The sequence below is a fragment of the Ischnura elegans genome, chromosome 8 (genome assembly GCF_921293095.1).
Source record: "Ischnura elegans chromosome 8, ioIscEleg1.1, whole genome shotgun sequence".
Taxonomy (NCBI): Eukaryota; Metazoa; Arthropoda; class Insecta; order Odonata; family Coenagrionidae; genus Ischnura; species Ischnura elegans.
Window position 1 is genome coordinate 109,041,854 of NC_060253.1, and position 13,852 is coordinate 109,055,705.

Genomic DNA, 13,852 nt, shown 5'->3' on the forward strand with positions numbered 1-13,852 from the left:
ATATCATGAAGTGCTCTCTCTATTTCCGAATCTAATATCTCCGGTCCAAGATTGTCCTCCTCCACTGCACTTTCCTCCTCTAGAGTCAATCTCTCTGGTCTGTTCGTTCCGTCATACAGGTCCTCCACGTATTCCTTCCACCTACCCTGTACCTCTGCTCGCTCGGATAGCATCCTCCCATCCTTAGCCTTAATTTTAGACATGTCTTGTCCTCTTTTGCCGCCCGATAGCGACTTAACTTTGGCGTACAACGCGCCTAGTTCTCCATCGTTCTGGAACTTTTCCATTTCCTCACATTGTGTTTTCCACCAAGCCTCCCTTGCCCTCTTAGTTTCACGTCGTAATCGATTATTCAATTCCCTATACATTCTTTTGCCCTGTTCTGTGGCCACGTTCTTCCACCTCCTTCTCTCCTCCATTTCTTTTACTATTGGCTCCATTATCCACGGCTTCTTTATCCTTCTACTGTCCATGTAGCCAATTGACTTCTCCGCCGCTTTGACTATTCCCGTTTTAATATTATCCCATCTTTCCTCAACAGTCTTGGTGCTGTCAATGCCCCACATACTAATGTCCACTAGTTCCTGATATTCTCTCCTCATACTCCCCTTCAGGGCTTCTACGTTCCATTTCTTCGTCTTCCTAACTCTTATAAGTCTTTTGAATCTTACGTTGCATTTCATGAGCACTAGATTGTGGTCCGAATCCGCATCCGCTGCAGGGAAGCTGCGCGAGTTTTTCACACTATTCCTAAACCTCTGTCTTACCATAATGTAGTCTATTTGATATCTCCCCACATCCCCTGGACTTTTCCACGTGTACCTTCGCCCTTTATGATGATTGAACCACGTGTTTGTGATAAATAACTTGTTTCTCCTACAAAATTCTGCTGCTTTCTCTCCCCTGTCGTTCCGTATTCCTAGACCAAAATCTCCTATTTCGTTTCCATCCCTCCCTTCCCCGACTGAGGCGTTCCAGTCCCCCATTACTACCAGATTTTTCTTACCTGGTGTGTCTCTAATTATTTCCTCGAGCTGTTCATACACCTCATCTACGTCTTCCTCCCTATGATTGCTAGTGGGCATGTAAACTTGGACCACCACAAGGTTGGTGGGCCGTGCCTCAATTTCTACCACCAGAATCCTATCGCTTACTTGGTCTATACCTACCACACGCTTACCCATCTTCCCGTTTAGTACTAAAGCTACCCCCCGCTGGCTTTCTTCCCCTCCACTATATATAACCCTATACCCGTCACTCCAATAGTCCCCCCCATCCCTCCACCTCACCTCGCATAATCCTAAGATGTCTATCCTCCCTTTATCCATTTCCCTTTTGATATTTTCTAATTTCCCCGCCCTCATCATAGTCCTCACATTCCACGTCCCTACATTTACAGCTGACTTCTTCTTCTCCATCTTCTTGGTCTTCTTTTCTTCTTTCTTCATTGCTGCTGCTGCTGCTGATGGTGATGATGATAAGTCTCTGCAAGGATTTCGCATGTTGGCGACCCCGAGGACCTTGCCGACCTCGCTGCCGTGCCCGACACCCGCCCTTTGCGGACGGGTCCCGGGCGATGAGATTCCGAGGCTAATTTGGTTGTACTCCATGTGTTCAGGGAAGAGATAGTTGGTAGGGTTTCCCACTTCCATTCCAACAGTGTTTTATGCGTGACACCATCACGTGGACTACCTTTCGTCTGGCTCCTACCCTTCGACCTATCTGGCATGGGTGGCCCTACCGGGAATAATTTAGAATTAATCCCGCCAGTGCAGCTCTAGGAACGCGCAAGCCTTTCCACCGCGACAAGGTTGTAGCCCAAGGGAAAGGATCTATGTATGTATTAATTCGTATATTTTCATCTCCACAATAAAATATTGTCCTGTAATAAAAATTAAATTTCAATGTTTGAATTCGTGTTTTTATCACCTCACACTAAAACTGCGTTCCGTAATAATACTTCAATTTCCATACATTTTCCTTGTATTCGTATTTTTATCGTCTCAACTTTAAAACTGTTTTCTGCAATAAAATTCCATTTCTCCGTGTAAATTAGTATTTTTCTCATCCCAACATGAAAACTGTATTCTGAAAAACAAATGTCCATTTCTATTCATCACAACGTATTTTTATTATCTTCAAACCAAAACTGTGTTAAGCATAAAAAATTCAACTCCTATGCATCAATTCATCTAATCTTATCTTCACAATAAAACTGTGTTCTGCATTAAAAACTCAACTTCTATACTTCAATTTGTCTTTTTATCATCTCCACACCAAAACTGGGCTCTGTAGTAAAAAATTCAATTTTTACGCATCTATTCCTATTCGCGTCACCTCAAAGTATAACTGTATTCTGGAATAAAAATTCAAATTTTACGCTTCTATTCGTAAATTTTTCATCTCCACACTAAACCTGTTATCTCTTAAAGAAATTTAATATCTATGAATTAATTCGTATTTTTTTCTCCACCATAAAACTGTGATCTGTAAAAAAATTATATTTCTATGTTTCAATTCGTATTTTTATCACCTCACACCAAAGCACGTTCTTTAATAACAAAATCAATTTCTATGCATGTATTCGTATTTTTACCGTCTCAACATTTAAACTGTTTTCTGTAATAAAGTTCCATTTCCCTGTGTAAATTAGTATTTTTCTCATCTCCACACTAAAACTATGTTCTGTAAAATAAAAGTCCATTTCTATGCATCAATTCATATTTTTCTCATCTTCACACTACAACTGTGTTCTGCCATAAAAATTAAATTTCTATGTTGTCATTTCGTATTTTTATTCACTCACCTTAGAACAGTGTTCTGCAATAATAATTCAAAAACTATGGTTGAATTCATATTTTTATCATCTCTAAACTAAAACTGTGATTTGGAATTAATATTCAGTGCCAGTCAATTAGTATTATTTTCATCTAGAAACTAATACATACATTGTTCTATAATAAAAATTCAATTAACATGCGTCAATTCGATTTTTTCACACCTTCACACTAAAATGCTGATCAGTTATAACAAATTTAAGTGCTATGTGTCGATTCATATTTTTATCACCTCAGACCTTTCTGTAATGAAGAATTCTATTTCTACGCTAAATTTGCTATTTTCATCTCCTCTCAGTAAAACAGTGTTCTGTAATAAAAATTCAATTTCTATGCCACTAATCATATTTTTATCGTCTCCACACCAAAATTATGTTCTTTAAAAAAATTCCATTTCTATGTATTATTTCGTATTTTTATATTTTTGACGCTAAAACTGTGTCCTGTAAAAATCCAAAATTACGCAAAAAATTGGACTTATATTACAGAACACAGTTTTAGTGGGGCGATGACAGAATTACGAATATGTAGTTGAATTGTTATAGAAATTGTATTTCAGAGTACAGTTTTAGTGTGGAGCTGAGGAAGATAGGAATTGACGGATAGAAATTGAATTTATATTAATGGACATAGTTTTAGTGTGGAGATGTGAAAAATACGAAAGAACGCATAGAAATTGAATTTATCTTACAGAACACAATTTTGTGTGAAATTGAAAACAATACAAAATGTCGCATAGAAATTGAATTAACATTACATATAAGAAAATTTTTTAGTGTGGATGAGAAAAATATGAATTTATGCATAAATGTAGAATTTATGTTACAGAACACACTTTTAGTGTGGAGATGAGAAAAATACGAAATAATGCATAGAAATAGAAAATATATAACATTACACATTTTTTTGTGGATATGAGAAAAATACGAAACTACGCATAGAAATGGAATTCATGTTACAGAACACAGTTTTAGTGTGGAGATGAGAATATTACGATATGATGCATAGATATTGAATTTGTATTACAGAACATAGTTTTATTGTAGGGAGGCGAAAAATATGAAGTGACGTATAGGATAAATTTATATTGCGGAACACAGTTTTCGTGTGGAGATGAGAAAATACAAAGTGACGCATAGAAATAGAATTTATATTACAAAACACAGTTTTAGTGTGGAGATGAGAAAAATACGAATTGACGTATAGAAATTAATTTTATATTGCGGAACAAAGTTGTAGTTTGGAGATTAGAAAAATAATTTATAATACAGGACACAGTTTTCGTGTGGAGATGCGAAAAATATGAATTGACGCATAGAAATATTTGCACTCCGTCATTAATTTTTTATTTGTCTTACTTCTGTTTTAAACCTTTTTAGAATTCACGAAGGCATTCCTGTGTCTCAATTTCGCATATTTCGTGTTTTTTTTTATCCAGAAAATATTATTCGCTGTTACCTATTTGTATTTTTCGTCCGTTTGTTTTAAGCTTGTTTGAAACACAAGAATGCATTTCTGTATCGCCATTTCGCATTTTTTATAATGCACCTAAACCATTCAGTCACCAATTCACATTTTTGCCCCTGTTTTAAACTTTTTAAATGCATAAGAATTATTTTCTGTTCCTACATTTTGCTTTTTTGGAGTTTATTTTTAAATTTATAAGAAAGTTTATTTTTTTAAATGCAAAAATCATTAATTTTCTTTCACCAATTGGCAATATTTTTCAATTCTCTGATGTGAAATATGTATAATTAAACAGTCATTCTTTTTTTATCACCATTTCATAATTTTCATGCATCATTTTCACTCAAGTTTTACAGTTTAAAAATGCACAGGAATCATTAATTCTAATATTTCGTTTCCTCTTTTTAAACTCGTTAAATTCACAATAATGAAATTTTTTATCACTAATCTGCATAATTTGTTTCAGTTTTTAATTTTTAAAAGGCACCAGAATCATCAATTCTTTGTCACCAATCCACATTTTTTCCCTCCCTTTTAATATTGTTAAATGCACAAGAATTTGCACAAGTTTTACATCATCTGAGATTACCAATGCATGCATGAGCCACAGAGGTCAGGGAAACATCTCTTAATAATCACCTATTAAAACTGGATAAGGTCGGAAAGTTTCCTTCTTTTGATAAGGTAATCCTTATTTAAGCCAAGCACTACCTGCTAGCAGCCTGCATCGTATCAGTGCTCAAAGCCTCGCCCCAAAGTCACCTTACAGGGCGACAGCAGTAACCAGATTGACGTCACACAGTGTTTTCCCAGCATTCATACTTAGCCGTCGCGTTTTCGTGCGCTTGAAAATTTTCACTTTTCATTTAATCGTGAAAAATAGATAGCGTCATTAAAAAATCTAAAAGCGTGAAATGCGTACTCCAGGAGTTATAATCTTTCAATTTAGGCAATAAAAAATAATAGGAAACCACCCTATTGTGCCCAAACTGTTCAACCATTTGCAAAAAGTTATCCCCCAAGCGCTTCCAAAACTTGTCAAAATCATAGGGTGAAAGGTTAAGGCTGTAGTTAGGGTGATCAAGAGTAGTCCAATGAATTTCATTCAACAAAGGCTGCAGTGTTGGGACACGTAATATCACCTTCTAATCACAAGTCTCCAACGGATACCTTCTCCACTTTTGAATCACAATGACCAACTCCCCCCCCTCTGTCATTCGTGAACATTCTCACACACTTTTCAGAATGCGCCTTTGCATCAATACACATGTATTTCAGTAACTTTGTCCGACTTTGCCTGTCTTCTCAAGTGCTGTACATAGTTTGCATCTGTTACGAAATATTTGAAATACATTATGCCAATCACGCACTTACTGGCACATAATGGCTACTTGAGGAGCTCCTGAATTTTCTGTCATCTCCAATTGCAAATAATTTTGTCTCTGTTAAGTAGAACATTTGAGACTGTTACATCACAGGGCAGACTGATGCCTTGCCCCCTTCCTCAGTTGCCACAGCCTATGAGACCCCGTTAGGAGTACGATGATCACATTGTCACTGAGGGCTAAGTGAAACCCACATGTCCCCAAAGAAATGCTGCATTTGAAATGAAAGGCACCATTCCAGGAATTTCATAACTGCAGAAATAACTAGTATGGTTATATCATCTCCAAACAGTTTGTAAGTGTACCACGGAACCAAGAATTTGGTAAAATACCCACATCTTCAAATTTCAACGCAGACCAAATAGTACCAATCAGCATATTTCTCTTGGCTGTGCACAAAAACTTATGAAAGTATCATGTATATCACTTTATTAATGGTTTCATGTGGTAAAATGTTAATTCCTACAACAACATGCACTTTTTGACATAAGTTTCTTTTGGAGGATAAAACTCATTGTACCTCATACAGTGTTTGGTGAACAAGTTTGACTCTCAACTAGTCATACACACAAAATTGCAAAAGAAATGATTTTATAGCCATTTAGAGGCTAAAAGAAGGATAAAAAGGAAATGAAAAAAGATTAAGATTTCATATATTTATATATGAAAGCACAATTTTACAGCATACTGAAAATTAACCTGTGGTAGTCAACATTGAATTAATAACACCATTTATTGAAAACCATTAATAATTATCATACTGATTTTCCATTCCTTTTTAATTTCCACACTATAAATATTATTTATGCCTATAACTCTTTTGCTTTCATCAGCATCTTAGGATAAACAGCAGTAAAAACACATCGCCTTCTCAACTTTAATGGGAGCCAGTGAATTTGTTATATAAATCAGTCCAGCAGCACCGTCGTAGGCAAACATTTACAGAAAATATCATGAACACCATCGCCCACCATCCACGATTAAGAAATAACTTAAAAACAAAGCTGAATTTCAGGCACCATATTATACCTGAAGGCATAACAGCTGTCCCTTTTTTTACCTCTTCATTATCTACACATTATCAATTGACATGGATTTTTTTCATTCCAGGGGAGATGTGTATCAAGGGGAGATAGCTCCATTTCATCTTGGTTCTCTTCTCTTCATTCAATGTGTCAACCAATTGCGTTATCTCCAGCATGCAGCAGTTTGTCATATCAATGTTTTTGTCTAAAAGTTTTGCTTTTCATTTAAACATTTTTTCACTATTCCTACCGTAAACAAGGTTGAAACACCAACATTCAGAAAAAATGGGAAAATGTGGGGGAGGAGGCGCTAGGAAATCCCAGGGACGAGGAGGGGCTTTGGAAGTTGATTGGGGGAGGATTATTAGAGGAAAAATGTTTGATTGTGGCCCACACACATTTTTCCTCTTATTCGACTAAAGCCCTATAAAAAACACTCATATCGGTCTCTCATTTTTCCTATAATGAATTTTGTGAATCATTGTATAGTATGTTTGTGTGTGAGAGACAGGGTTGGTGTTGTACAAAATGTTTACACAATAACAACCATTAAAAAAAAGCAAGAGCACTAATTTATTCCCTTCGAGTGTGATATGCCCTGGTACAGCAACCAGTTTTAAACAGGAAATCGGAACAAGCTTGTTTCTGGGCACCTTTCAAATATTTTTTGGTGTCTAAATCTTTCAATTTATTCAGATACTTATGTGGTGCTGCATCTCGGTAATCCTGTTCTCTATGACGAGGGACAAATGTGGGTGTGGGTGTGGCCATTTACACATATTTACAACACATGGATTTCGGCAATATCTCATTTACACATAACCTATATGAAGCTGTCTCCTTACAGCTCATTATCATTCTCATCAATCAAAAATCATTAAAAGTGAAAAAATTCACACGTTTCTTGAGAGAAAAATCTGAATAACCTAAAAACTCCCTTTTATTTTTTAACATCCTCCTTGGGACACTTCCTATAACCAACATTATAGCATTAACACATTTTTCCACTATTGATCAAAACATTGCTCACCCTTTGGCAACCTCAAAAAATCTCCCTCCACCTCCGATAAATCAATGAGCAAGAGGATCCTAGATTGAGCAATTAATTTAATTTCAATTCTGTCAAATCTTTCCTTTTTTACTAAGAATTAACCACTACAATATATAAGCTGCATATACAGTCTCTGGCAGCCACCTCACCTACACAGCCTTTCCCACTGCCTGTCCAGGACAGAGTAGTAACTGCTGGCCACAATTTGCAGAGGAGGTGGGCCTGCCACGGCCCAACTATCCGTCACAGGATGTCCGTCTCATAGATCTTGCCAGCGCTCGGGGCGGCTGGGGTCGCGGCAGCTGAGGGAACATTCGAGGTTGACGATGGTGGTGCAGTAGAGACTGCCGTCGGGGCATCGGCTGCATTGGTTGGATTGGCACCTGCATCTCGGAGGCTGTCGCCCGGCTGTATCGGGTTGGAATTGGGGGGCGCAAGGTGGGTGAGGGAGCCGTGCGTGGCAGGGGCCGCACTCAGGCTGAGGTGGCCCATTCTGGCCAGCAGGTTGCTCTCGCTGCCCGTCTTCTTGAGGTCACCCACTTGGGGACCCGTGAACCCTGGGTACCCCGGAGCGGCTCCCCCTCCCCTCTGCAGCTGCTGGAGCCTTGCGTACTGCTCCTGGAGCTGCCTCTGCTTGCGCAACAGCTCCCGGTGCCTCTGCTCCAGGGCCTCCTGTCGGGCCTTGGAGGAGCCTCCGCTCCCCCCGCTGCCTCCGCTACCCTTCCTCTGCTGCAGGCCTTCCTGAGAGTTGACGCTCTCGCTACTCGAGCTGTTGCTCGACAGGTGCTCCCTCCTGCCAGCCCTGCGCTTCCTCTCCTCTTCCTCCAATGCTAGTGCCTCTTCCTCCTCAGCGAGGGCAGCAGCAGCGGCCGCTGCTGGGTCCCCGGGCGGCTCCCTCATGCCACTCCTCGTGGGAGTGAGGCTGCGTCGTGGCATGCAGCGGGGCAGTGTTGCCGGGGGGCCTGAGGACGAGGAGGAAGACGAAGCAGCCGAAGAGGACGAGTGGGAGGAGGTGGAGGAGGAGGTGGACGACTGTGAGGGGAGGGGTGGCTGTGGGCGGTGCTGCATGGCCGGGTGGTTGGGTGGGCTGGTGGGGGAGACTAGGGGAGACCTTGACGAGGTCCTCGGAGGGGGAGGGGGAGGGACGCGGCGGGCCAGGAGGTCACTACTCCTCTCTGGGACCGGGGGCTTTGGGGAGAGCTTCCCACCACCACCCGGCCCATCACTGCCCCCACCATCTGGGATGGGAATGCCGTCCCCGCCAACCTGGAGACGTGCCACAGTCTGCGGTGCCGTCTTCACGGGCGAACCCATGGAGTCGGAGCTGGGGTAGGAGTGGAGCCTCCTCAGGGTGCCCTGGCCAGAGTTCTGTGATGAGTTGCATGCGTTGTTGGGTGGTGTGGTGGAGCCTGATGCCTGTCCTCCCCCATCCATGCTTCCTTTCCTGCTCCCGGAGCGTGATGATGGGCGTGAGAAGGTTTGGAGCTCATCTAGCAGAGCGTCGAGTGCGCTCTCCGGACGCTGCCCCCCCTGGGCCCCCGGATTCCCCCCACCACCTCCTCCTCCACCTCCCGGCTTGGCCGCCATGACACCGCCCGTTGAAATGGTGGCAGGCTGCGTGTGAAGAGAACGGGATAGTCCCCCAAGGATCACCCTTTAAGCATTTTCAAAAAGAAAGCTTCCACCCTCTCACTCTTTACTCTGATTTACTTCACTAGAGATTGAAAACACACCCTATATACATCAATGCACAGAGTAAGACATGCATGAGGGGATATTAGAAACATACAAATAAGCATTCCCAAACAGGCTTAAGTTGTTGATGGAAGCTGGACTTTAAAAGACCTTTGTAACTCACTCACGCCATTCAATGAGAATACAGAAGAATTGTGCCCTTTTTTTTAACAGATCCAGAATCTAACAGGTACAGGCAAATCAATTTCCCTGTAGCATGTGCTGGGTGAATTAGTATGTATATAAGGTAATATTCATCACAATTTGTGGCATTTTGAAAGATATGTACCAGCATATATGAGAAAATGACTCTTTGATCACATTCTCTGAACCCTCTAAAAATGAGCATGCTTATATTATATCTACACCACAACATCTTGGCAAAACAATGTCAATTGCCACATTGCAAAGGAAATGGAATTCAAAACACCACAGTAAAGACACATTAAAAAGTTATTCCCATACCAACAGTTAAAACATTTTTCTTTCAATCAAAAATTATAAACTTAAGGAAGTGAAGTAAAAAGTTAACGTTGTTTTCAAACTGAGGTCCTCAACATTTACAATGAGTTTGAAATACCAACGAATGAGGTGAATGCAAGCAGAGGTCAAGAAATGCTAAACTGGTGTAACCCACATAAATATACTAGAAATTACAGCTAAAGAAGAAGCAAGTGCATTCCTTTCAAAACTGAGTGGCTTTAGCAGATTAAAAAAATATCTGAAGTTTACAGTACTAGCAGAAAATAACGATGTAAAAAAAATTACTTCACTACTCTAGCAAATGCAAAAACTAAAAGCTAATAAGCATAGGAATACTGAAAAACAGTGCAGAGTTAGCAGCAATTTGCACTTGATATAATTTCACATTTTACCACACCAATTATGTATTTATATTCTCTATTACTCACGTGTGATCTTGAAAATGCATACAGTCTTGGCAATTACATAGCTCTCTTATCAACTCCAAAACTTTCCTTTGCACAATACTTATATCATCATAATTGGAAAAATTATAAAAAAATAAAATACACTATCTCTAAAAGAAAATCATAGGAAAATTTTTAAAAGAAAAAGTAAAGAAAAACAAGAACCAAAAAATATTGAGGAGGAATAAGATACATATTACAGAAATAAAGAAATTGATAATGAATGTTTAAAAAATAGGAAAATTATAATAATAAATAATGAATTGTTAAAATTCCTTTAATTACAGACTTTTCTGTACTATAATATTCATATTCAAGCAAATTTCCCAAGAAAATTATTACATCTATAATGCATCCATGTAAGATTTTATCAAAGAAAGAGTTTAATTCCTTTTACAATAATTACGTAGGCTGAAATTTTAACTCGTCCTCCTCAATATTGTGAAAATATTGGAGGATTCAAGGAAATTAAACCAGATGGAAAAGTGTGACAAAGACTTAATCTTCATTCTGAGGAAGGTGAATGTGATACATCAATTGATATTGGTAATACAAAATCTATTGCTCAACTTGGCATGCATGACCTTAGGTAGGCCCATTTTCCTTCTTATAAAGATGTATCATCACCTTACTATTTTCATGAATGTAAAATAATAGGCATTACTTTATTAGGAAATTAAAATTTCTTTTTGAAGAATTAACTTTTATGGACTTAGCAATTCAAAGAAGATTGACATCCATTTTCCTAAGCTCTATCAAAAACTAAAGAGATTACTGATTGAGATATTAAGGCCCTTTCATAATGTGGCTATAGCATTGAATAACAGCAGTCACGGTAAAAAATAAAAGCCAATGCAATCATTATTTTATTGTGTCAAAAACTGTATTCTTTCAAATGGATTGATATTAATTTAGGCTTCTTTACAAGACAGGGTATAGGAAACATGTTCTTTTTGATACAAGGAAATGACAGGTATTTCATCTAGATTATAAAAACAAATGCCAATCAGAAAACTTGATATCAAATAGCCTAAGGCAACCAATGCAACATTTTGCTATTGAAAAATCAAAATGCCAATAAATGGCCCATGACAAATAAAAGTACACAAAGGACATTGATGAATTTCCTCAAAAATATACAAAAGTGATTAATTTTCTTTATCACAGCCTCTTCAGATTCTGGTAAATTTTCCCCATTTCCCTCAACATTCTCTTAAACTGTCTGATTAGGTCATGTCTATTGATTCTCAGTTCTCCTCAGAGTGGCAGGCAGGGTGTTATCCCTAGGCAAGAGATAAGATGGAAGGACATATTGCCATGCGGCTGCCCAGTGGTCTTGTCACCGACCTGTGAGTCTCGCCTTCCACACTGTCGTTCCAGAGTGGCTGCATCCGATAAACACAACTACGGCTTTGTGGCTCCCCTTCCCACCTTCAGAAACTACAGTGATAACAAAAAGAGCAGCTGCTAGCTTCATCTTTTTTATTTTTTAACACGAAGAAAGAAGCTTTTTTTTTGGACAGGCCTTTTCCTTTGGTTGTGTTCAATTATATTGTCCCCACCCTCTTTTTTTTGCACTGTCCACAAGAAAAATAGGAACCTGCTGTGTGGCCCCATTATATTTTGTAAAATATTAAGACAAGTCTTTGAGATCATTTATTGCATGGTTTCTTTTCCTTTGGAGATCAGTTCATTGTTAATATTGAGCATTTTACTTCTATAAATGAAAGTAAAATAAAATTCATTCCGTAAAACGGATTTCAATGAAAACTGATGAAATAATTTTTAAATTTTCAATTTTTTCCTTTTTTTCTTTAAAATGGCTGTAATTTTTGCATAGCAGTATTTTCAGCTACAGTCATGCGAGTGAACAACACTCAAACCTATTATATTAGACAAGAATACGTGAAAGCTGATGCACTAAAGATTAACATGCAGAAAAATTACCATGCCAATCAATTACAAACATAAAAATGTGAAATACAAAATTATGAAGCCATCAAATAGATTTAAACATCAAGACATGCACATTAGATATCACATTAAAAAGTAAACATATTCAAGTAATGGTAACATGTCAAACTGGAAAAGGTAATGATAATAATAATAATATTTGAACACTATGAAAAACCTTGAAAAATAACAACTGAAATAAAAATATCAATCAATACATTTCGATTTGAATGAAAAACTGTATGCTTAACCACCAGAGAACAACAAAAATGCTGAGCTTGACAAGTATCAAAATGTTGCAAATTTTACGGTGGCATTAAATAAGAAACATCAATGATAAACATCTTCAATTTCTTTTTCACGGCCAACATATGAATAAATGGACAAATGTTGTAAAGACTCATCAACAACTAATGTGCCCCATTTTAAAAGCAAAAAGTACATTAGGAAAGGAGCCCAATTGACAGTGGGCCAAGCAGAACACCAAAAGTGGAAACACAGGCACAGAAACAGAGAGGATGAAGGACGTGAGGGGCTCATTAGAGGCCCAGACAAGAGTGGCAGAGATAGTTGAAAAAGAGAGACGCTATATTCAATATATATAATTATATATCAGTGACGGCTCGGCCTGCAAGAACATGCCCATGGCTCAAGGAGGTGATGGGGGAGGGTGATGAGAGGGTTTTTCTGTAGCTGGGAAGTAGAGAAGGGAGGACTGGAAAATGGAAGTAAAAGAGAATAAAGAAGAAAGGATCCATTTATAGTCATTTTTAAATGTATTCAAAACAGAAACATCCATCTACACAACACTGGCCAAGCACTTTTTATAAGTGAGGGGAATCATAGGCTATATCGACAATTGGTCAAAGGATTGCGGAGGTTTGGAAAGGGTACGTTAAAAAAATGAGGGGACGTGAGAGGTTGGACGAGCCGAGGAAAGAAGGGGGCACAGAGTAATAAACATTTCCCTTCCTTGGAACCATTCCTTTATACAGTCATCCTCACAACTATTACAGTAGGACATACAAATTTCGTGAAATAGAGAGGGAAGTCTTCTCTTTCAATACATATCTTTTGGGCAGGAGGGAATCTAGGAGGTTGCTGGTGTTGGGACATGACAACTTTCAAAACACTGTGAAAATATTTAGGAAATGAGTTCAGAAATGTGATCATGACTTCAACCTGTGATGGCTACATTATGCCTAATCAACTATGTTCCCCACACTAAAATAAATTGACTTAGAGAAGAAAAACTACCACGCCTACTGACAGTGAAAGCAGAATCTGCTCCTTGTGAAATAATTTCACTAACCTGGCAAATCATTTTTGAAAGAGTTATTAGAAATTAATAACTTTTCCATACTATACTACGCAAATACCTATGGTAAAACAAGTTTCTTTTGATTAACAAGGTTAGTTTTGTGTTCATTTGGAACTATAATTACAATGTAATTTCTTTAATAAAGGAATC

General features: G+C 38.5%; 1 protein-coding gene across 23 annotated transcripts in view; it reads right to left on the minus strand.

Annotated features, from left to right (window-relative positions):
* Window positions 1-6,101: 6,101 nt before the first annotated feature.
* The window catches only part of LOC124163590 (coiled-coil domain-containing protein AGAP005037), a 242,090-nt gene continuing 234,339 nt past the window's right edge, over window positions 6,102-13,852 (minus strand). For all 23 annotated transcript variants that reach the window (XM_046540600.1, XM_046540584.1, XM_046540596.1 and 20 more), the window contains one exon: window positions 6,102-9,379. In XM_046540600.1, the coding sequence (XP_046396556.1) occupies window positions 8,009-9,379 (1,371 nt within the window). In that variant the 3' untranslated portion in view covers window positions 6,102-8,008. The remainder of the gene's footprint in view (window positions 9,380-13,852) is intronic.